Below are 23516 nucleotides of genomic sequence, written 5' to 3' on the forward strand. Positions count from 1 at the left end.
CTTTATTTACCCTTGGCAAATCCATGGTTCCAGTGGTATAAAGTACTTAAGTAAAAATACTTGAAAGTACTACTAAAGTAGTGTTTTTTTGGGTATCTGTACTTTACTATTAATATTTTTGAACTTTTACTTTTACTTCACAACATTCCTAAAGAAAATCATGTACTTTTTACTCCATACATTTTCCCTTACACTTAAAAGTACTCTTGAATTTTGAGTGCTTAGCAGGACAGGAAACTTGCCCAATTCACACATTTATCAAGAGAACATCCCTAGTTATCTCTATCTGACAGACTCACTAAACAGATACTTTGTTCGTAAATGATGTCTGATTGTTGGAGCATGCCCCTGGTTATCCGTTTTTAAAAAAATACAAGAAAATGATGCCATCTGGTTTGCTTTATATAAGGAATTTTAAATTATTTATACTTTTACATTTGATACTTAAGTATATTTTAGCAATTACATTTACTTTTGATACTTAAGTATATTTAAAACCAAATACTTTTAGACTTTTACTCAAGTAGTATTTTACTGGGTGACTTTTACTTTCACTTTTTAGTCATTTTCTATTAAGGTATCTTTACTTTTACTCAAGTATGACAATCGGGTACTTTTCCCACCACTTTATATTTGATTTGTGTACCATGGTAGCTAGTACAATGAAACAAATGTGTTTTTTTTGTTCACTATCATGGCAGGAAAATGGAATGTTAGTACAATGAAAGTACCATGGTAGTTATGTTTTTTTTGGTCACTACAATGGCAGGAAAATACCATGGTATTTGCACCAGTAACATGGTATTTTCGTGCCATGGTAGTTGACCCAAAAAACATGTTTTTTTTTTTTTTCATTTTTCTACCATGGTACATTTTTGTAAGGGTGACGCTACCCTACAGAGTGCTGCTGAGGCTACTGTAGACGTTCATAACAGTGTGTTTTAATCAATTATTTGGTGACGTGAATATATTTAGCATAGTTTTATCACTATTTTTATGAAATTCACAGAGGATGGTCCTCCCCTTTCTCCTCTGAGAAGCCTCCACTGGAATGTCAACATAATGTGAAAATTGTGCATTTCTACATTTTGTAGAAAAATATAACTAAGATTAACAATGGGGAGCAAGAAAATACCTTCCTTTGGGCTAGAAACTCCTTGCATATTTTGAAAATCACTTTTTTAAAACTTTTTTACTTTTAATCCTACCCTGTGATGTCACAGATAAGCACATTATGACCTTATTTTTAACCACAGATCATAAAAACGCGCTGTTTTCGCATATGTAGACTGGTTTAGTGCTGGAGATAATGAATAGAAGGTTCAAACGTGGCGCAATTTCCCTTTAATTAAACCAAGTCGATTATTTTTCTCCCCTCCTCTCCGATAGAGGGAGAACTTTTGGGTTTGGGTTGGTGTTTGTTTTTGTAGACTGCATTCTGAACTCGGGAGGAAGGATTCTTCGTGTGTATTCAACAAAATAACTGCAAGCTAGCTCGAAAAACGACTGCGTAAATTCACATTTAGCCAAGATTTGAAAGTAGTTACACGCATGTGGCTCCTTCTCAAATTGGTAAAAAATAATATCAGGGTACATAGCTAATCAGTCGTCGTCTGGCTGGACCTTTTGTGGAGCAAGGTGCTTCTGAATAGCTAGCTAGCAGGATTCAAAAGAACAACTGGAAGCTAGCTTGCTGGCTAGCCAGAAAGCCGGGGGAATCAGCACCACGGGGAGCCGGAGCCCGAGAGGGAGCCATCCAGGCCCGCGGCTTGATGTACCCTGCCTGCCTCGCCCCAGCAGCCCACAATGGGGGAGACCAAAGTCATATATCACCTCGACGACCAGGAAACACCCTACCTGGTCAAATTGGCAGTGCCCGCGGACAGGGTCACACTTGCGGACTTCAAAAATGTTCTGAAGAAACCCAACTACAAGTTCTTCTTCAAATCTATGGATGACGATTTTGGGTGAGCATTATTAGCAAGCAGTTTATTATGGTAGTTAACTACTGTATTTAGCTAGCTATACTTTCAGTCTAAATCACAGATGAAATAATCATAATCTTTTTCAAAACTGTTACTATAGCCAACTAACCAACGTCTCAATGTTTCTCATCATGAATGATGATCATGGCTTGAGTTTTATTCCTTTGTTTAGCATTATTCGTCTCTCTGTTCTATTTATTTTTTGCTTGTGACTAACGTCAGTTAGCTGACGTTACAACAGCCAAAGTTAGATCTGGCAGAATTAACGTTAATACATAATCGTGTAACCGACAATTATGGGTAATAGCCATGACAAAAATAATGTAAACGTGTTAATACATTTGTTTTAGTAGGGGGTGGATTTAACGTAATTTTCAAGTAAATATAATTTACCCAATAGCAGTTACTTATTTTACTGTACATCATTTTAGGAGTAGAACTGCAGGCAAGGAGAAACTATCGTTAAAGTAATTTCCAAAAGTTCCCAGCGGTCAAAAACAAAATTTCGAGCTGTCGTTAAAGCTGTGTTGTATTTTTAAAAGATGCATTACAACAAGCTCAAAACATTTTGGAATAAAAATGATACATTTGACAATAACCGTGGCTATTTGCATGACAATTAATATTACCCAAAATTCCATAATCGTTACAGCCATACACAGTCAAAATTCCCAATAGTCGTGAAACCAGTATGGGACAAAGGAGATGATGAATATGATGATATCCTCTCTGCCCAGAAAACTACAATTCAAGCTACCATTCACCAGCTCTGCAAGCATTACGTCAAAATACATTCTTTACTCAACAAATACACCAGCAACTATCATCATTTACTGCCTTTAAGGCCTGTATGTACTTTTAAAAAAAAGTATAAATAAGCACTTACAAGCAACCGAAACATTGAATCGTTTTTTTGCAAGAAAAGGTGCATATTTTCAATTTACTGATGTGAGCAACTTAAACACCTGCACATAGTTCTTACATAGTTGGTTAGTAAATAAAACATCACAATGAGTACGTTTACATGCACAGTAATAATTCTATATTAAACTGATTATGGCAGTAGTCATGTAAACATCTACTCTGCTTATTTTAAAACCCATTGCAGTCTAAGGGAAGGGTGGTTCTACTAAGCTATATGGAATTGTTTTAAGGTCACACCAAGTATCATTTAGCTATTTGATTTCGAATTTTAAGACCCCTTGAAGTATAATAAAAATAAATAAAAAAATGTAGTTGATAACCTTTATTTGACCTTACTGCAATTAGCACAAACAAATGCATTGAATAACAGATTTGCTACATGGAACAGATACCCCCCTATATCTATCTGAGAGAGAAAAGAAAAATCAGGAAAAATTATGGTTTTTAAAATATTTTTTTACATGTATTCAACCCCTTACTTTTTGCACTAAACAGTCTCCATAAATACTTCCATTCATTTTTTTTCAACTAATACCAGGGGACCTTCAGATGAGTCTTCTGAGGCCCATGGGTTTCCTAGAACAAAACTCCACAGAGGGTGTGTTCCATTAGTGTGTAGCCCAAACTTTTCGGACTCTACAGACAGCAGTTGGCAGATCGGCTGTACCGACTTCAAACGAGTCCCAAGATGCGTGTGGGGGTCGTAGAGCAAAACGGAAAACACCATGGTGTTCGTGAGAGTCACATTCTTCCATAGAGGGGTAGGCCAAACCATTTTGGACGATACAGATTTTGTTGGAAGACTGATTTTCGGGATGTCTCATGGTCTGACAAACACAGCTCTAACTCTGACCTTTCACCGCAGATGCGGAAGTGTGACATCGGCGGATGTGGTGAATTGAGACCCTTTCAAAGCAAAAAAAACTATCTCTAGGCTTAAATGGACAGATTTTATTATTATGCTAATTATATTTGCACGGGGGCCCGGACATCAACTCTATGGGGCTAATCGGCGTAAGTTCAAAATCTAAGTAAGCATACGTTGATTAAAACACCTGGTTTTCTGAGCAATCTTTCAAATTATGAAGAAGTGTAAATGCCTTAATCGGAGTTCCAGCTGTGTATTCGATCTGTGCATGTGCTAGCACCCACCGAGCGAGCCTCCCTCTTTAGCGCGAGTGAAGTAAGTTCGAAACAACTTAATCTGTGTGTCTTAGAAGTAGTTTTCACACGCAAGCTATATGTCTGAGCTCTGAATCAAATATGCTTCCCAAAAACAACATGGTTGCTGTGGTAAAACATTTATTATGATTGGTGATTTTTCTTCATTTATCAGAGTGCCATCCCGTAGCCTGATTTTAGATCTGTCCGTGTAAACAGGATTATTATGGAAATTGTTCTTCTTGCAAAGCATGTACATGTTTTAATCGAACTATCCACAATATTAATGTAACCGTACTCTACGGTGCAGAGGGTTACGTTTTAAATGTGAATGATTCTCATTGCGATACAGTTCTAGAAAAATACATATAAATTATTTTGCAAATGCAAAATACACTGTCTTAACCCTATAAAGGTGTGTATCAATTTCATGTTTTTTGCTAATTTCTCACTGATATGAAAGATAAGGTCCATATGCTTCCAAAACCTTATCGCAAGCGATGTGTGTTAATGTTCAGACAGAGTGTCGGGGCTCTTAACAGAACTCCCAGTAATAAATACTCCATCGTCCTATGACTCTTATGTGTAATGGAACTGAGTCATGATCAAGGGGTAATCAGAACTAGCTACACAACTTTTCAGATAATTCCACATTTAGCTTTATCAGAGTTATACAGCAAGTAACTGCATGTTTTTCATGATCATCAAACCTAAATTGATCATGTAATTTCATATAATTGAGTGTAACATTAGCCCATCCATTTGAAATGTAGCGAGTTAGCTAAGCAAACAATGTGTCATTTAGCTTGCTTCATCAGAGTGTTGCGTGCATATGTATTCACCCCCTTTGCTATGAAGCCCCTAAATAAGATCTGGTGCAACCAATTCCTTTCAGAAGTCACATAAGTAGATTGCACACAGGTGGACTTCATTTAAGTTTCACGTGATCTCAGTATATATACACCTGTTCTGAAAGGCCCCAGAGTCTGCAACATCACCAAGCAAGGGGCACCATGAAGACCAAGGAGCTCTCCAAACAGGTCAGGCACAAAGTTGTGGAGAAGTACAGATCAGGGTTGGGTTATAAAATATCAGAAACTTTGAACATCCTATGGAGCACCATTAAATACGTTATAAAAAAATTCAAAGAACATGGCACCACAACAAACCTTCCAAGAGAGGGCCGCCCACCAAAATTCACGGACCAGGCAAGGAGGGCATTAATCAGAGAGGCAACAAAGAGACCAAAGATAACCCTGAAGGAGCTGCAAAGCTCCACAGCGGAGATTGGAGTATCTGTCCATAGGATCACTTTAAGCCATACACTCCACACTGGTCTTTACAGAAGAGTGGCCAGAAAAAAGCCATTACTTTAAAAAAAATATAAGCAAACACATTTGGTGTTCACCAAAGGGCATGTGAGAGACTAAAATTAAGCTTTTTGGCCATCAAGGAAAACGTTATGTCTGGCGCAAAACCAACACCTCTCATCACCCCGAGAATACCATCCCATGAAGAATAGTGGTGGCAGCATCATGCTGTAGGGATGTTTTTCATTGGCAGGGACTGGGAAACTGGTCAGAATTTAAGGAATGATGGATGGTGCTAAATACAGGGAAATTCTTGAGACACCTGTTTCAGTCTTCAAGAGATTTGAGACTGGGACAGAGATTCGCCTTCCAGCAGGACAATGACCCTAAGCATACTACTAAAGCAACACTCGAGTGGTTTAAGGGGAAACATTTAAATGTCTTGGAATGGCCTAGTCAAAGCCCAGACCTCAATCGAATTGAGAATCTGTGGTATGACTTAAAGATTGCGGAACCCATCCAACTTGAAGGAGCTTTTGCTTTGAAGAATGGGCAAAAATCCCAGTGGCTAGATGTGCCAAGCTTATAGAGAGACCCCAAGAGACTTGCAGCTGTAATTGCTGCAAAATGTGGCTCTACAAAGTATTGACTTTGGGAGGGTGAATAGTTATTCATGCTCAAGCTTTCTGTTTTTTTTGGTCTTATTTCTTGTTTCACAGTAAAAAATATTTTGCATCTTCAAAGTGGTAGGTATGTTGTGTAAATCAAATTATACAAACCCCCAAATCCATTTTAATTCCAGGTTGTAAGGCAACAAAATAGGAAAAAAGCCAAGCCACTGTAAATACTGAGTGTACAAAATATTAGGAACACTGCTAATAGACTTGGGTGGTATACTGTATATACCCTATACCGGGGTATTTGTAAATAGCCACTGGATGTTTTTTTCCCCAATATCGTTAACAATTTCTTTGAAGTTTTTTAATAAATTAATACTTGTTGATACTTTTGAAGTAAATTCCTGCAGTCAACTTGTGTAATACGTTAGGAGATAAAAGCAGATTGCGTTGTTCATTTCACCTGTCACATTAATTACATAATAAAGATGACCTTAGTTCCCCAGAACAGTTGAGTCAGTCAAGTGTTCGTTTGTAAATAGCACAACGTGAGAAAGCGGGAGCTATCTATTGACAAGGGTCGCGTTTTATATTGAAAGTCATGCTTTTTTTTGTTGCTTCAATACAAATCAGCATTTTTAAGCCTTTTAATTGAGACGTTGATTGTGTATGTGTGTCATTCAGAGTGAGGGTGAATGGGCAAGACAAAAGATTTAAGTGCCTTTTGAATGGGGTATGGTAGTAGGTGCCAGCACCGGTTTGTCTAAAGAACTGCAACGCTGCTGGGTTTTTCATGCTCAACTGTTTCCTGTGTGTATCAAGAATGGTCTGTCACACAAAGGATAACCAGCCAACTTGACACAGCTGTGGGAAGCATTGGAGTCAGCATGTGCCAGCATCCCTGTGGAACTCTTACGACACTTTGTAGAGTCCATGCCCTGACGAATTGAGGCTGTTCTGAGGGCAGAAGGGGGGGTGGGGACAATGGCCCTGTTTCCAACTGACATTTTAGAGGCCGACCTCTTGGCCGCAGTGGCAAAATGTTGCTGATTTACCCCCTAGAGGCGATTGACGCACCGGTGCGTCAATCTAAGTAACATAATATAAAATGCCTATCAAAAATCCAGCGATTTAAGCTAGAGGTACCGTATCTGTTTTTTGATATATTGCATATTTTTTATACTGAATCAGATCTTCAACCAAAACCTAATATTTATATAAAGGGAACATGAGTTTACTAATAACAAAAAAAGTACATATTTTATTTATTTAATTAACAAATTTATGCAACACCCAATTCTCCTTTGCGGAAAAGAAATTTCCCCCTTACACTCAATAACTGGGTTTGCCACCTTTAGCTGTAATGACTGCAACCAAATGCTGTTGTTGATCAGTCTCTCACATCTCTGTGGGGTGGTTCTGGCCCACTCTTGCATGCAGAACTGCTTTAATTCAGCGACATTTACGGGTTTTCAAGCATGAACTGCTCATTTCAAGTCCTGCCACATCTCAATTGGGATTAGATCTGGACTTTGACAAGGCCATTCCAAAATGTCAAGTTCATTGCTTTTTAACCATTTTCATGTAGACTTGATTGTGTGTTTTGGATCATTGTCTTGCTGCATGACCCGGCTGCGTTTCAGCTCACGGCTGGATGGCCTGACATTCTCCTGTATAATTCTCTGATGTAGAGCAGAATTATTGGTTCCTTCTCTTAAGGCAAGTCGTCAGCAAAGCATCCCCAAACCATCACACTACCACCACCATGCTTGACCGTTGGTATGAGGTTTTTATTGTGGAATGCAGTGTTTGGTTTGATGGGTGGTTAGGGTGATTAGGTGTTCGAAGGGGTCGAGGTCATGGCTCTGTGCAGGCCAGTCGAGTTCTTCCACACCGATCTCGACAAACCAGTTCTGTATGGACCTCGCTTTGTGCACAGGGGCATTGTCATGCTGAAACAGGAAAGGGCTTTCCCCAAACTGTTGCCACAAAGTTGGAAGCACAGAATCGTCTGGGAAGTCATTGTATGCTGTAGCGTGGGGATTTCCCTTCACTCCACCAAACTTTACAGTTGGCACTATGCATTCGGGCAGGTAGCGTTCTCCTGGCATCTGCATAATCCAGATTTGTCCGTTGTACTGCCAGATGGTGAAGCGTGATTCATCACTCCAGAGAACAAGTTTCCACTGCTCCAGAGTCCAATGGCGTCGAGTTTTACGCCACTCCAGCCGAAGCTTGGCATTGTGCATGGTGATCTTAGGTTTGTATACGGCTGCTTGGTCTTGGAAACCCATTTCATGAAGATCCCGACGAACAGTTATTGTGCTGACGTTGCTTCCAGGCAGTTTGACATACTTTTATATCAGTTTTTTAAATCTTTTTTTTTGAGTGGTTGCAACGATTTCGAAGCAGCGTGAATATAGGGGAAACACTTTAGAAATATTTGTGAAAGTTAGAAAAGTATATTTCCAACCACAACTCCTGCAGCCTTGTTAGCATGCTCAAGCGTACCTGCCCGAGTTAACTCACAGGACGGTGTATTATATTCGATTATGCTGTGGCCTTAAAATGTTTATTTTTTATAAATGTGTAGCCCGGCAAGCTGTCAAAAGTGAGACATGCAGTATGCAGCTGGTGGGAGTTGTAGTTCTAATGAAACATTGTAATTTTTCTGCTTCTTCATAGCTGTCCAATACGTTGAAAACCGGCATATGGTATCGACATTTTGTCCAAGTTTAAACTTGTTTGACACATGCATTAAGGGAGAAAGGACCAAAATAATGGTCTCCTCTTTCTTTCTGTTGTCAAAATGGAATGCAGACTGGTTGGACCCAATGGTTGGTCACTTACTCTGGAATGCCATGTTTTTCACTGGCTGGTTTACAAGCCAGCCCTTACGCCTGCAACATGTCTGAAATGGGAAAGGAACCTCTAGTCTCAAAATGAGTCCATCTCCCATCCTATCACAGGAAATGTCTTCACTTAGATTTTTGAGTGAACTATCACTTTAACATCAGGAATGTGCTTTGGATAAAGTGTTTGGGGGTTTTAAAATACGGAAGACTATGTATCAGAGCCATGTCAGAAATAGTTTCTCAGTGTTGACCATTTTAGTGAAGTGAAACACTTCAATGGTCTGTTTTGGAGAATGGCTTAAGGCTTCCTCATGCTTCCTAGCTGAAACATTTAGTGATATTTTTGTTTGTTTTTGGTGTTCGGCAAGGTTTTTTTGTTTTGTGCGCACATTTTTTATCGTGGCAAGCCCGATGTCGGTCGAAGTCGAAGCTCCGGTGATTGGTCAACAGTAGGGATTATTCAATTAAAGGTTTGTTGTCATTCAACGAGAGACAAATCGCATATGCACATATTTTTTTGACTTGAGAAATACTGCTCCACACATCTTCGTTAGATGTAAAATTGCGCGACTAAGATTTCTTCAGTCATCTTCTATTAATTCTGACTCTTGGGGAAGTGTTTCAAAATTGGCAAACGTTACTATTGCCATTTTTTTGTTTTTCAGGCGAGCACACTCATTTGTTTTGCCTGTCTGAGTATGGTTAGGCGCCAGCCTAACTGAAGCTTGAAGACGCCTTTATGCCTAGCTGTCTAGCAAGACAGTGGAGAAATGCAAAGTATTTTGCCAGATTGAGCTCCTGGTAGAATTCCATCTCCTCTGAGGGTCAGGATTGAGAGGTTCATATACAGTACCGGTGAAAAGTTTGGATACACCTACTCATTCCAGGGTTTTACTTTTATTTGTACTATTTTCTACATTTTAGTGAAGACATCGAAACGATGAAATTACACATGGAATCATGTAGTAACAAAAAGTGTTAAACAAATCTAAATATATTTTTGATTCTTCAAAGTAGCCACCCTTTCCCTTGATGACAGCTTTGCACACTCTTGGCATTCTCTCAACCAGCTTCATGAGGTATGCTTTTCCAACAGTCTTGAAGGAGTTCACACATATGCTGAGGACTTGTGGACTGCTTTTCCTTCACTCTGCGGTCCAAGTAATCCCAACCCATCTCAATTGGGTTGAGGTTGGGTGATTGTGGAGGTCATCTGATGCAGCACGCCATCACTCTCCTTCTTGGTCAAATATGTTTGTTTTGGGTCATTGTCTTGTTGAAAAGCAAATGATAGTCCCACTAGGCACAAACCAGATGGGATGGTGTATCACTGCAGTATGCTGTGGTAGCCATGCTGGTTAAGTGTGCCTTGAATTCTAAATAAATCACATGCAAAGCACCATCACACCACCTCCATGCTTCATGTTGGGAACCACACATGCAGATATCATCCGTTCACCTACTCTGCGTCTCACAAAGACACTGCGGTTGGAACCAAAAATCGCAAATTTGGACTCATCAGACCGAAGGACAGATTTCTACCGGTCTAATGTCCATTGCTTGTGTTTCTTGGCAAGTGTCTTCTTATTGGTGTCCTTTTAGTAGTGGTTTCTCTTTAGCAATTCGACCATGAAGGCCTGATTCACGCAGTCTCCTCTGAACGGTTGATGTTGAGATGTCTGTTACTTGAACTCTGAAGCATTTATTTAGCCTGCAATCTGAGGTGCAGTTAACTCTAATGTAATTCTGGGTCTTCTTTTCCAGTTTCATCATAGCGCTTGATGGTTTTTGCAACTGGCACTTGAATAAACTTTCAAAGTTCTTGAAATGTTCCATATTGACTGATCTTCATGTCTTAAAGTAATGATGGACTGTCAAACAGGGCTCTTCTGTATAACCCCCCACCTAGTCACAACGTTGGCTCAAACACATGATGTAGGAAAGAAATTCCACAAATCAACATTTAAGAAGGCACACCTGTTACTTGAAATGCATTCCAGGTGACTACCTCGTGAAGCTGGTTGAGAGAATGCCAAGATTGTGCGAAGCTGTCATCAAGGGTAGCTACTTTGAAGATTCTCAAATATAAAATATATTTTTGTTTAACACTTTTTGGGGGGGTTACTACATGATTCCATTGTGTGTTATTTCTTAGTTTTGATGTCTTCACTATTATTCTACAATAGAGTAAAAAATAAAAACCCTTGAATGAGTAGGTGTGTCCAAACCTTTGACTGGTACTGTATTTGATTTCAAACCGGTCTGCAAATTGCACTGAAGAACTATTGACATTGTGTTAGATTGGAATTTGAGACTGCAGGTTTGTTTGTTTTTTGTGTTGAACAAAAATGTATACGCAACAATATGCCTTTTTTAAAAACATTTTTAAAGGTAGGGGGCGTGGATCAGAACCAGAAAGCTAGTCAGTACCTGTGACCACCATTTTTCTCATGCAGCATGACATATCTCCTTAGCATAGAGTTGATCATGGAATGTAGTCCCACTCTTCTTCAATGGCTGTGCGAACTTGCTTGAAACTGTAACACGCTGTCGTACACGTCGATCCATAGGATACCAAATATGCCCAATGGGTGACATGTCTGGTAAGTATTTTTATTTTTTTACCTTTATTTTACTAGGCAAGTCAGTTAAGAACAAATTCTTATTTTCAATGACTGCCTAGGAACAGTGGGTTAACTGCCTGTTCAGGGGCAGAACGACAGATTTTGTACCTTGTCAGCTCGGGGATTTGACCTTGCAACCTTTCGGTTACTAGTCCAATGCTCTAACCACTAGGCTACCCTGCACCCGTATGAAGGCCATGGAAGAACTGGGACATTTTCAGCTTCTGGGAATTGTGTATAGAACCTTGTGACATGCGGTCTTGCATTATGCTGAAACTTGAGGTGATGGTGGTGGATGAATGGCACGACGATGGTCCTCAGGACCTCGTCACTGTATCTCTGCTTTCATATTGCCATCAATAAAATGCAATTGTGTTCGTAGCTTATGGCTGCCCATAACACAACCCCACCACCACCATGGGGCACTCTGTTCACAACTTTGACATCAGCAAGCCGCTCGCCTACACAACGCCGTACGCTGTCTGCCAATTGCCCAGTACAATTGAATCCCAAATGAATCCGTGAAGTGCACTTCTCCAGAGTGCCATTGGCCATCGAATGTGAACATTTGCCCACTGAAGTCAGGTCAATTCTTCTGATGTGCAAACCCATAGTATCATCAGCTGTCTGGGTGGCTGATCTCAGACCATCCCGCAGGTGAAGAAACCGGATGTGGAGGTCCTGGGCTGGTGTGGTTGCACGTGGTCTGCAGTCGCGAGGCCGGTTGGACGTACTTCCAAATTCTCAAAACGCTTTGGCGGCGGCTTATGGTAGAGAAGTGAACATTCAATTCTCTGGCAACTGCTCTGGTCGACATTCCTGCGGTCTGCATGCCAATTGCATGCTCCATCAAAACTTGAGACATCTGTGGCATTGCACGTTTTAGTTGCTTTTTATTGTACCCAGCACAAGGTCCACCTGTGTGATGATCCTGCTGTTTAATCAGCTTCTTGATAGTCCATCCACCTGACAGGTGTGGCATGTCTTCGCAATGGAGAACTAACAGGGACGTAAACAAATTTGTGCACAGTTTGTGCGTATGGAACATTTCTGGGATCTTTTATTTCAGCTCATGAAACATGGGACCAACACTTCACGTTGCGTTTTATATTTTTTGTTCAGTGTGGTAACTTCACTACCTACCACAGTAATGTAACAAATGAGAGTGCAGAAGCTGGAAGCGTTAGAACAATATAGTTTTTACCATCAGACTAATTATTAGAATGTCTTTGTGGTATTGGTCCAAAGCAGGGATTTTAGACTGTTTTCTTATTGTTGGGACCGGGAGTATTTGTATTTTTAAGTGTTTTTGCATTCCTTACCAGCATTTGTGTACACATGGTGAGTCAATGTTGTTCTCTCTTTCCCTTGCAGGGTAGTGAAAGAAGAGATATCTGATGACAATGCCAAACTACCTTGTTTTAATGGCCGTGTGGTATCTTGGGTAAGCGCGCGCACACTTCATCTTTGTCTTAAGTGTTTGTCAATGACAACCATCTGTTGGGGATGCTATTGACCCCAAACAGTATTCTGTCCCTAGAGAGAAGCCCCGCCCATCTGTCTGATAATATCATTACTACATAATGATGTTAGGAATAACAGTGACACACACACACACACACACTTTCTCTCACGCATTCTGTATCTCGTCAATCTTTCTAACTCCCTTCCAAATACACTAGTTATTTATGTCTTTGTAAAACTCCTACATTTCTCATCTCACACACGGACCAATGATTCCAATCTCTCCATGGCTGTTTCATCTGGTTCTTTGCTCTGCCTCCTCTTTATACTCTGTTTCTCCGTTTTGAGATCTAATTAAGAGAAACTGAAATCACAGGATCGTAGACATCACTCCAAAATAAAGGGCTTCACTGCGCCTAATGAGGAGATTGAATCACAAGTCACAGAGCGGCGAAATGAAGGAGGGGTTTGTTTAAGAAGGAAATGGTTTGTGTGGGGGGGGGGGCAACCTTGTTACTATAACTATGGAAATCTCTGGGCCCTAGTTATTGGCTTTATTCCGTACAGTGCGTGGTCAGGAAAGGACAGTCGTCTCTGTTCATGTTTCTGTACGTTTATCTCATATCCAACAGTTTAGTAATCGACATCTATGTAGTGCTGAAAAGAACATGAGGTAGAACAAAAATCTGTCGATGTGTGATTGGCCTTGCCTCTGTCTCTGCCTATCTGATCAAGCTAGTGAAGTTCTAGTGAAATGTTTGGTATCCAGTGTGTGTCTTGTCTGTCACCTAGGTTACAGACCTGGCTTGCTGTAAAATGTATTTGTAAAAAAAAAAAAAAAAGCTGCATAGTGCATGTAAATAAAATTTGAATGATTCTTAGATTGAGGATGTGTGATTCTTAGGGTCTCAAAGTTGGTCTGTCTACCTCTGTGTCCTCAGCTGGTGTCGGGGGACGGTGCTCACTCAGATGGTGGCTCTGTGGTCGAGAGTTTGTCCGAGTTGCCGCCACCCCCCCTGGAGAGGACTGGGGGCATCGGGGAGTCCAGACCCCCCTCTTATCAGTCAGTTCTCTCTAGGTTGTGTGTGTTTAGCTGTGCGCACACATTTTGAATTTGTTTGCATTTCTGTTTGGCTGTGTGTGAGAGATGTTGTGCGTGTGAGTAAGTGGGTTTGTCTCCGAGTGTCTTTATAGGCTTAGTCTTGATGAATAATCTCCATTGTGCTTCTAATATCTGCTGAATAACCATGACAACACTGAGCACAACAACATTTTCTCAATGTGGAAATAATGATCTCTGTGACCCCCCCCCCTTTCCTCCCCCTCTCCATTTCTCACTGCAGCGGGAAGGCCACAGGTGGACGAGACTCGTTGGACAACGAGACGGAGACGGGCTCGATGGTGTCCCAGAGAAGAGCGAGGGAGCGCCCGCGCCGGAAACACACTCGCGAGCATGGTCAGAGAGCAGTCGGCGCCCTCCAGTTCCTCTCACTCAGAATATCTCAACTATACTGTCCAGTTCCCTGCCTGACACGGGATCTAGCCTAGTTGTTGGATAGGTGTATGAGCTGTACAGCCATATTCCACCCAGACTAACAAGGGGAAATGTGGAGCTATTACCATCGCTTTATACCTATCCAAACTACATGAAGTTCCCAGAGGCTGATTAGGAACTGGGCATATAGCGCTGTGACTGTGAGCCCCTCCCCTGTGTAACTCTTGTTACCTCCTCTCTCACCCCCTGCAGGTGGGAGGAATGGCTACTCGCGGGTGGGCCGAGGGGCGGAGCTGGGCCAATACGACAGCTGCTCGTCCTTCATGAGCAGCGAGCTGGAGTCCACCAGCTGCTTCGACTCTGAGGATGACGACGCCACCAGCCGGTGAGAACTTCCTAGATAACCATTACGCAACGTTCCGCCAACCTTCACTTTCTTGCCTCCTGTATATTTGACTTAATACCTTTAGTTCTCGCAGGTTCTCCTAACCCTATTGAACTTTGTCCCCCAGGTTCAGCAGTTCCACGGAACAGAGCTCCTCTCGCCTGATGAGGCGACACCGCCGGCGCCGCCGGAAACCCAAGACATCCAACATGGAAAGGGTGAGATGGGCAGACACACGCCAGGGTTTCCGTGGCCAAATAAAATGAAACGCCAATAAATATAATTGTTGCCTGCCAAATTGACCGGGAGAACAAAACAACTGCTGTAGGCAGGCTATCAGTGCGTCCCTTGCTTGAAAATCCGACCATAGAAACGCGGAGGCAAATATTTTATAAAGACTTCATAGGCGGCACGTGAGGTTTTTAAAGTTTAGGGAAGCATGCAGTTTATCCTATTATTTCTACCAATCTGCGTGCCAGTTGTGATTTTCATATGCGCGTTTCCGTGGAACCGGTTTCATTTCAATAACATTATTTTAATTTCTTAAATCATTGTCACGTGGTTAAAGGGATACTTTGGGATTCTGGCAACGAGGCCCTTTTATCGACTTCCCCAGAGTCAGATGAACTCGTGGACACCATTTCTATGGCTCCGTGTCCACTATGAAGTTAGCGTAATGACTGGAAGTCTATGGGTATCTATTTCTCAAATGGCCTGTAAATTAAGGTCTCCCCGGTCACGTCCGGTGCCACACACACTTTCTTACCTCTTTCTCCCCCCTTTCCCTCTTTCTAGTCGTCATCATTCAGCAGCGTCACAGACTCCACCATGTCACTAAACATCATCACTGTCACTCTGAACATGGGTAAGTATTTCTCTGTGGCTGTCTTTCTCGTTCCCTCTATTCTGCGGTCTCTGTTTCCTGATAACTTGCAATAAAGCTTTACATAGACCTCCTGACCACTCATTCTTTTTCATTGTCTTTCTCTCTCGCTCTGCCCCTCTCTCTCTTCCTCTTCCTCTCTCTGTATCTCTCTCTCTCTCCCCCCCTCCGTAGAGAAGTATAACTTCCTGGGCATCAGCATCGTGGGGCAGAGCAACGAGAGGGGCGACGGGGGCATCTACATCGGCTCCATCATGAAGGGAGGGGCGGTGGCCGCAGACGGCCGCATTGAGCCTGGAGACATGCTACTGCAGGTGCGTGCTCGTTTAAAAAAAAAAAAAAAATTCACCTTTATTTAACCAGGTAGGCTAGTTGAGAACAAGTTCTCATTTGCAACTGCGACCTGGCCAAGATAAAGCATAGCAGTGTGAACAGACAACACAGAGTTACACATGGAGTAAACAATTAATAAGTCAATAACACAGTAGAAAAAAAAGAGAGTCTATATACATTGTGTGCAAAAGGCATGAGGAGGTAGGCAAATAATTACAATTTTGCAGATTAACACTGGAGTGATAAATGATCAGATGGTCATGTACAGGTAGAGATAAAAGTCTCCAACTTCAGCGATTTTTGCAATTCGTTCCAGTCACAGGCAGCAGAGAACTGGAACAAAAGGTGGCCAAATGAGGTGTTGGCTTTAGGGATGATCAGTGAGATACACCTGCTGGAGCGCGTGCTACGGGTGGGTGTTGCCATCATGACCAGTGAACTGAGATAAGGCGGAGCTTTACCTAGCATGGACTTGTAGATGACCTGGAGCCAGTGGGTCTGGCGACAAATGTAGCGAGGGCCAGCCGACTAGAGCATACAGGTCGCAGTGGTGGGTGGTATAAGGTGCTTTAGTAACAAAACGGATGTCACTGTGATAAACTGCATCCAGTTTTCTGAGTAGAGTGTTGTCATCTACAAAATAGCTTCCATCGCCGAAGTCAAGGATCGGTAGGATAGTCAGTTTTACTAGGGTAAGTTTGGCGGCGTGAGTGAAGGAGGCTTTGTTGCGGAATAGAAAGCCGACTCTAGATTGGATTTTAGATTGGAGATGTTTGATATGAGTCTGGAAGGAGAGTTTACAGTCTAGCCAGACACCTAGGTACTTATAGATGTCCACATATTCTAGGTCGGAACCATCCAGGGTGGTGATGCTAGTCGGGCGTGCGGGTGCAGGCAGCGAACGGTTGAAAAGCATGCATTTGATTTATTAGCGTTTAAGAGCAGTTGGAGGCCACGGAAGGAGTGTTGTATGGCATTGAAGCTCGTTTGGAGGTTAGATAGCAGAGTGTCCAAGGACGGGCCGGAAGTATATAGAATGGTGTCGTCTGCGTAGAGGTGGATCAGGGAATCGCCCGCAGCAAGAGCAACATCATTGATATATACAGAGAAAAGAGTCGGCCCGAGAATTGAACCCTGTGGCACCCCCATAGAGACTGCCAGAGGACCGGACAGCATGCCCTCCGATTTGACACACTGAACTCTGTCTGCAAAGTAGTTGGTGAACCAGGCAAGGCAGTCATCCGAAAAACCGAGGCTACTGAGTCTGCCGATAAGAATATGGTGATTGACAGAGTCGAAAGCCTTGGCAAGGTCGATGAAGAAGGCTGCACAGTACTGTCTTTTATTGATGGCGGTTATGATATCGTTTAGTACCTTGAGCGTGGCTGAGGTGCACCCGTGACCGGCTCGGAAACCAGATTGCACAGCGGAGAAGGTACGGTGGGATTCGAGATGGTCAGTGACCTGTTTGTTGACTTGGCTTTCGAAGACCTTAGATAGGCAGGGCAGGATGGATATAGGTCTGTAACAGTTTGGGTCCAGGGTGTCTCCCCCTTTGAAGAGGGGGATGACTGCGGCAGCTTTCCAATCCTTGGGGATCTCAGACAATATGAAAGAGAGGTTGAACAGGCTGGTAATAGGGGTTGCGACAATGGGGGCGGATAGTTTCAGAAATAGAGGGTCCAGATTGTCAAGCCCAGCTGATTTGTACGGGTCCAGGTTTTGCAGCTCTTCCAGAACATCTATCTGGATTTGGGTAAAGGAGAACCTGGAGAGGCTTGGGCGAGTAGCTGCGGGGGGGGCGGAGCTGTTGGCTGGGGGTGGAGTAAGTAGCCAGGAGGAAGGCATGGCCAGCCGTTGAGAAATGCTTGTTGAAGTTTTCGATAATCATGGATTTATCAGTGGTGACCGTGTTACCTAGCCTCAGTGCAGTGGGCAGCTGGGAGGAGGTGCTCTTGTTCTCCGTGGACTTCACAGAGTCCCAGAACTTTTGGGAGTTAGAGCTACAGGATGCACATTTCTGCCTGAAGAAGCTGGCCTTTGCTTTCCTGACTGACTGCGTGTATTGGTTCCTGACTTCCCTGAACAGTTGCATATCGCGGGGACTATTCGATGCTATTGCAGTCCACCACAGGATGTTTTTGTGTTGTTTGAGGGTTTGGGACTCTTTGTCACAGCCTTGAAACCAGAGTGAATTAAGTGGCCCCCATTGGACATAACAGCAGGGTGATCAAACGGTTGAAATCAGGGTTGTGTTCACGAAGCACCAAATGGAAGAAAATCGACTGAAGCGAAGGAATCTACCTAAATATGTCCGATAAGAAAATGCTTGTTTTTGTTTCCAGTTTGAAAGCATTTTGCTATGGTGAACCCTAGTGAATACGACCCACTTTAGCCCGGCTAAACTCGACCCCACGATTTACGATGGAGTTGAGCAGGCAACTACTGTGGGCGGACTGGAGCGCTGTCGTCACATAAAATGACGTTATTATCAAAAACGACTGATTTCAGCACCCAGAACAGCCCACAATTACCCAGAACAGCCCACAATTACCCAGAACAATGCCATAGATTGACTGAGAGACTCTCTCCGCCCTCCTAACAGGTGAACGACATCAACTTTGAGAACATGAACAACGACGACGCGGTTCGAGTGCTGAGAGACATCGTACACAAGCCAGGGTGAGTCACACACCAGCAAACACACTCAAGTTGCCACAAGTCTTAGGACTTATTAAGCCTGTATTTTTAGCTTTCACTATCTTTTGGTGTTGTATTTCATCTGTAAAAAGACAGGTGCAAGTTTTGCCACTTTGCCTAAGCTGTATAAACATGGCATTGTGAGCATTGCCAGCTCTGTGTTAACTGTGTGTGTAAACTCTGTTTACAGCCCCATCACTCTGACTGTGGCTAAGTGCTGGGACCCTAACCCTCGGAGCTGCTTTGCTCTGCCAAGAAGTGAGTATTCACCTGCCATGCTTCCTCTCACAACACACACACAAATGTAAGACTTTTTTTTTTTTTTTTTGTGTGTGTTTCGTGAAGTCGATGTACTACGTCGAACCCCGTTTTTTTCTCCCCCTACAGGTGAGCCGATCCGGCCCATTGACCCTGCTGCCTGGGTGTCCCACACTGCGGCGATGACGGGGGTGTACCCTGCTTATGGCATGAGCCCATCGATGAGCACGGTCACCTCCACCAGCTCCTCCATCGGCAGCTCCGTCCCCGAGACCGAACGTGAGTCCCACACCTGGGTCCTGTCAAAACTGACCCAGTTAAACTGTATTTAAAACACTCAATCTTGCTTTATTGTGTCATGAAATCTACAGTTGAAGACAGGCTAGTATGCGACGGAGCACATGATATAATGTCTGTCACAAGTTCAGCTAATATTTGAAAGTCCCACAAAACTGCCATACACTGGAAGACCTCCGTCCTATCAAAACTGACGCACTGTCCCGTTGTATACCTGTAAACCACGATACCTACCGTCGCTAAGCCCAGTAACCCACCTCCCGATTTTGCTCCTCGCAGGCTTCGACGATTTCCACCTGTCCATCCACAGTGACATGTCAACTGTCGCCAAGGCCATGGCTTCCCCGGAGTCGGGCCTGGAGGTGCGAGACAGGATGTGGCTGAAGATCACCATCGCCAACGCCTTCATAGGTATGCTCACTCTCCTTTTCCTCTCGGTCTCGCTCTACCTCTCTCTCACAGTCTGTCTTCCTGTCCTCTGGTTTTTCACTTTCTCCTTTTTGTCTAGTTGTCTTTCTATAATGCCCCCATTTTATGCCTGTCTTTGTCTCTTCTACCTAGTTTGTGGGTTAATTGCCATGGAATGTGTATTTTGTGTCTAGACTCGTATGTTTTGTGTTTCTGTATCCAAAGGCTCAGATGTGGTGGACTGGCTCTTTCATCACATGGAGGGATTCTCGGACCGACGGGAGGCAAGGAAGTACGCAAGTAACCTGCTCAAGGCCGGCTACATCCGCCACACCGTCAACAAGATCACCTTCTCTGAGCAATGCTACTACACCTTCGGAGACCTCTGTGGCAGTGAGCGTTTTCACTAGATCCTCATTGTATTTCATGGTTTGAAAACAAACGCCTAGTCCCTAGCCCTTCTGTGTTTGCAGACAAAACGGCAACATTGATATTCATGATAACTCGATCTTTTTCTCTCAGACATGACCCACCTCTCTCTGCACGACCATGATGGCTCCAGCGGCGGGGCGTCGGACCAGGACACCCTGCCCCCTCTGCCCCACCCTGGGGCTGCCCCCTGGCCCATGTCCCTGCCCTACCAGTTTTCCATCGCCCAGCCCTACAACCCCCAGCCCCAACACGACCTGCCCCAGGGCTTCCCAGGAGTAGGGGCGGGCAGTGCTGGCAGCCAACACAGCGAAGGTGAGGAGAGCTGGGACTCACCAGCGGTATTCAATCATACCCAGACACTAAGAGAGGGGGAACTAGTTTGAATTAACCAACACTATAAATTTTATTTATTTTTTTACGAAGAAAATCTATCATCATACTATCGTAACAATATTTTCTAACTTGTTGGCCAGTAAATATCAATGAATCTGTTGGCCCAGGCATAAATCATAAATCTCTCCCATGAGCCTACCCCAAAACGGAGTCACTGCTTCTTACATCACTGCACTAGCATGCCTGACAGAGCTCACAGTGTAAAATGATGATATAGAAAAACTTGAAAAGATAAGATTAATGACAGGAGTATTGCAGTAATAGATAATGTAATTTTAATGTAGGTCTTCACTCAACATGTACAGTAATGCACGCAGCAAAGCCAGAACATACACCCAGTCATTCATAAAACACTTGCAGTTATGTATGAAGGATAAATACTTTAGTGTATGTGGACACCCCTTCAAATTAGTGTATTCGGCTATTTCAGCCACACCCGTTGCTGACGGGTGTATAAAATCGAGCACACAGCCATGCAATCTCCATAGACAAACATTGGCAGTAGAATGGCCTTACTGAAGAGCTCTGACTTTCAATGTGGCACCGTCATAGTATGCTACTTTTCCAACAAGTCAGTTCTTCAAATTTCTGCCCTGCTAGAGCTTCCCCAGTCAACTGTAAGTGCTGTTATAGTGAAGTGAAAACGTCTAGGCATAACAATGGCTCAGGCGCGAAGTGGTAGGCCACACAAGCTCACAGAACGGGACTGCCGAGTGCTGAAGGGCGTAGCTCGTAAAAATCATCTGTCCTCAGTTGCAACACTCACTACAGCATTCCAAACTGCCTCTGGAAGCCACGTCAGCACAATACATTTTGTCAGGAGCTTCATGAAATGTGTTTCCATGGCCGAGCAGCCTCACACAAGCCTAAGATTACCATGCGCCATGCCAAGCTTCGGCTGGAGTGGTGTAAAGCTCGCCACCATTGGAGCAGTGGAAACGCGTTCTCTGGAGTGATGAATCACGCTTCACCATTTGGCAGTCCGACAGACGAATCTTGTTGTGGCGGGTGCCAAGAGAACACTACCTGCACCAATGCATAGTCCCAACTGTAAAGTTAAGTGGAGGAGGAATAATGGTCTGGGGCTGTTTTTTCATGGTTGGGGCTAGGCCTCTTAGTTCCAGTGAAGGGAAATCTTAATGATACAGCATACAATGACATTCTAGACGATTCTGTGCTTCCAACTTTGTGGCAACAGTTTGGGGAAAGCATTTCCTGTTTCAGCATGACAATGCCCCTGTGCACAAGCGAGGTCCATACAGAAATGGTTTATTGAGATCGGTGTGGAAGAACTTGCACAGAGCCCTGACCTCGACCCCATCGAACTCCTTTGGGATGAATTGGACGCCGACTGCAAGCTAGGCCTAATCGCCCAACATCACCCAACATCTCCTCACTAATGCTCTTGTGGCTGAATGAAAGCAAGTCTTGCAGCAATGTTCCACCATCTAGTGGAAAGCCTTAACAGAAGAGTAAAGGCTGTTATAGCATCAGGGGGGTGGGGCAACTCTATATTAATGCCCTTGATTTTGGAATGAGATGTCCGACGAGCAGGTGTCCACATACTTTTGGTTATGCAGTGTAGTTGGATACTAACACACTTTCTTTGTTTTGCTCCCGTCTCCAGGGAGCAGCGGCTCCAACTGCAGTAAGACCGAGGGCCGAGGCGGTGCCGGGGGCTCCAACAAGTTGGGTGGGAGTGGCAGCGAATCAGAGATCAGGAGCAATCGGGTCCCCAGCGAGCGCTCTGCGGCCCCTAGCGAGCGCAGCATCCGCAGTTCCTACAGCCATCGAAGCGCACACTCGTCCCACTCACTGGCCTACAGCCCTGGCTTGGTCTACGGCCCCCCAGGCCTGCCTCCTAACCCCCCGCACCTGGCCACAGCTGCTCCAGGAGCCCCACCAGGCCGACAGCTGGCCAACGCTCCCCCAGAGCTCACCGGCTCCCGCCAGTCCCTGCGCATGGCCGTAGGCAACCGCGGCGAGTTCTTTGTCGACGTCATGTGACGCAGGTTATGTCATAGGCGCACCACATAATGGTGATTAGGGATTTTTTTTGTTTAGTGCTGAGGTGGACAGACAGGAGGAGGAAGTCTCTAGAAAATCACAGTTGGGGTCAATGTCATTTCCTTTTGAATTGCCAGAATTGAAATGGAATTGAGCCCAACCCTGCTGGAAATGTCCTCTTGCTCTTGTGCTCCTGAGGGTGTATCTGATTCGCTATACTTTCTTCAGTGAAGAACCCCCACCCTCGCAGATGGAATCAAAGCGCCTTTTCTCAGTTTCCTCCCTGTGAGACGAGTTGTGCTTGGGTCGTGACAGGGAGGGAGGCCTGGGGAACAGCTGGGGATGACTTGGCGCTTTTCTACGTGGATGTTTTTCATTTGTTCTTTTCTCTAGCTCCACGTCCTGTCCTCCCCAACCTTAGTCCGCCAGAGACAAAGTAAAAATAAAAATAAACAGCTCCTCTCTCCATACATCCTTTCACCTAAAATTTGAAAATGAACACTAACCTTTGAACCTTACGTGTGCTTTTGTTTGTTTGTATGACTATGAAAAAGAATGAAAAGTTAAATAATTTAGTGCAAAAGAATTGAGGCCCTTTCTGTTCTTATGTTTTTATCATAGCTGGTCGCCGATACATGTAGTTTCTTTTTCAACACTTAACATGAGCTTCCAGCTTAGACTGATTTTAAAAGTACATTTTCGTCTTAAGTTTTCTTACCAACTGTTTCACACTACTCCAGTGTTTCCCAAACTCGGTCTTGGGGCCCCCGAAGGGTGCACAATTAGCTTTTTGCCCTAGCAGTACACAACTGATTCAAATAATCAATGTATCATCGAGCTTTGATCATTTGAATCAGCAGTGTAGTGCTACGGCAACAAAAAAAACACTGCACCACTTGGGGGTCCCCAGGATTGAGTTTGGGAAACACTGCACTACTCTTGAGAAAATGTATTTTTATTTATAAATATAGTTTTATGACTTTAA

At 43.6% G+C, this 23516-nt stretch overlaps 1 protein-coding gene across 2 annotated transcripts; it reads left to right on the forward strand.

Annotated features, from left to right (window-relative positions):
- The first annotated feature begins 1387 nt into the window (after positions 1-1387).
- Positions 1388-23516, forward strand: LOC112260332 (segment polarity protein dishevelled homolog DVL-3-like). 2 transcript variants are annotated; one of them, XM_042328628.1, is made up of 15 exons: positions 1388-1967; positions 12851-12920; positions 13882-14018; positions 14284-14396; positions 14688-14820; positions 14948-15038; positions 15616-15685; positions 15878-16017; positions 18642-18718; positions 18927-18994; positions 19124-19273; positions 19571-19702; positions 19925-20092; positions 20222-20443; positions 22152-23516. In XM_042328628.1, the coding sequence occupies exons 1-15, from the start codon at positions 1807-1809 to the stop codon at positions 22529-22531; spliced, it is 2112 nt and encodes a 703-aa protein (XP_042184562.1). In that variant the 5' UTR covers positions 1388-1806; the 3' UTR covers positions 22532-23516. The 2 variants fall into 2 exon arrangements, with proteins under 2 accessions (XP_042184562.1, XP_042184563.1); XM_042328629.1 differs by having other exon boundaries at positions 1390-1967; positions 13882-14003.

The sequence above is a fragment of the Oncorhynchus tshawytscha genome, linkage group LG10 (assembly GCF_018296145.1).
Source record: "Oncorhynchus tshawytscha isolate Ot180627B linkage group LG10, Otsh_v2.0, whole genome shotgun sequence".
NCBI classification, from domain to species: Eukaryota; Metazoa; Chordata; class Actinopteri; order Salmoniformes; family Salmonidae; genus Oncorhynchus; species Oncorhynchus tshawytscha.

What these genes read in the sequence shown, in the direction of transcription:
- LOC112260332 (XM_042328628.1), top strand. Translation starts at nt 1,807, where the DNA reads ATGGGGGAGACCAAAGTCATATATCACCTCGACGACCAGGAAACACCC. An exon ending in CACTGTCACTCTGAACATGG is followed by an intron (nt 15,686 to 15,877) that starts GTAAGTATTTCT and finishes CCCCCTCCGTAG; the next exon opens with AGAAGTATAACTTCCTGGGC. An exon ending in CTTCGGAGACCTCTGTGGCA is followed by an intron (nt 20,093 to 20,221) that starts GTGAGCGTTTTC and finishes TTTTTCTCTCAG; the next exon opens with ACATGACCCACCTCTCTCTG.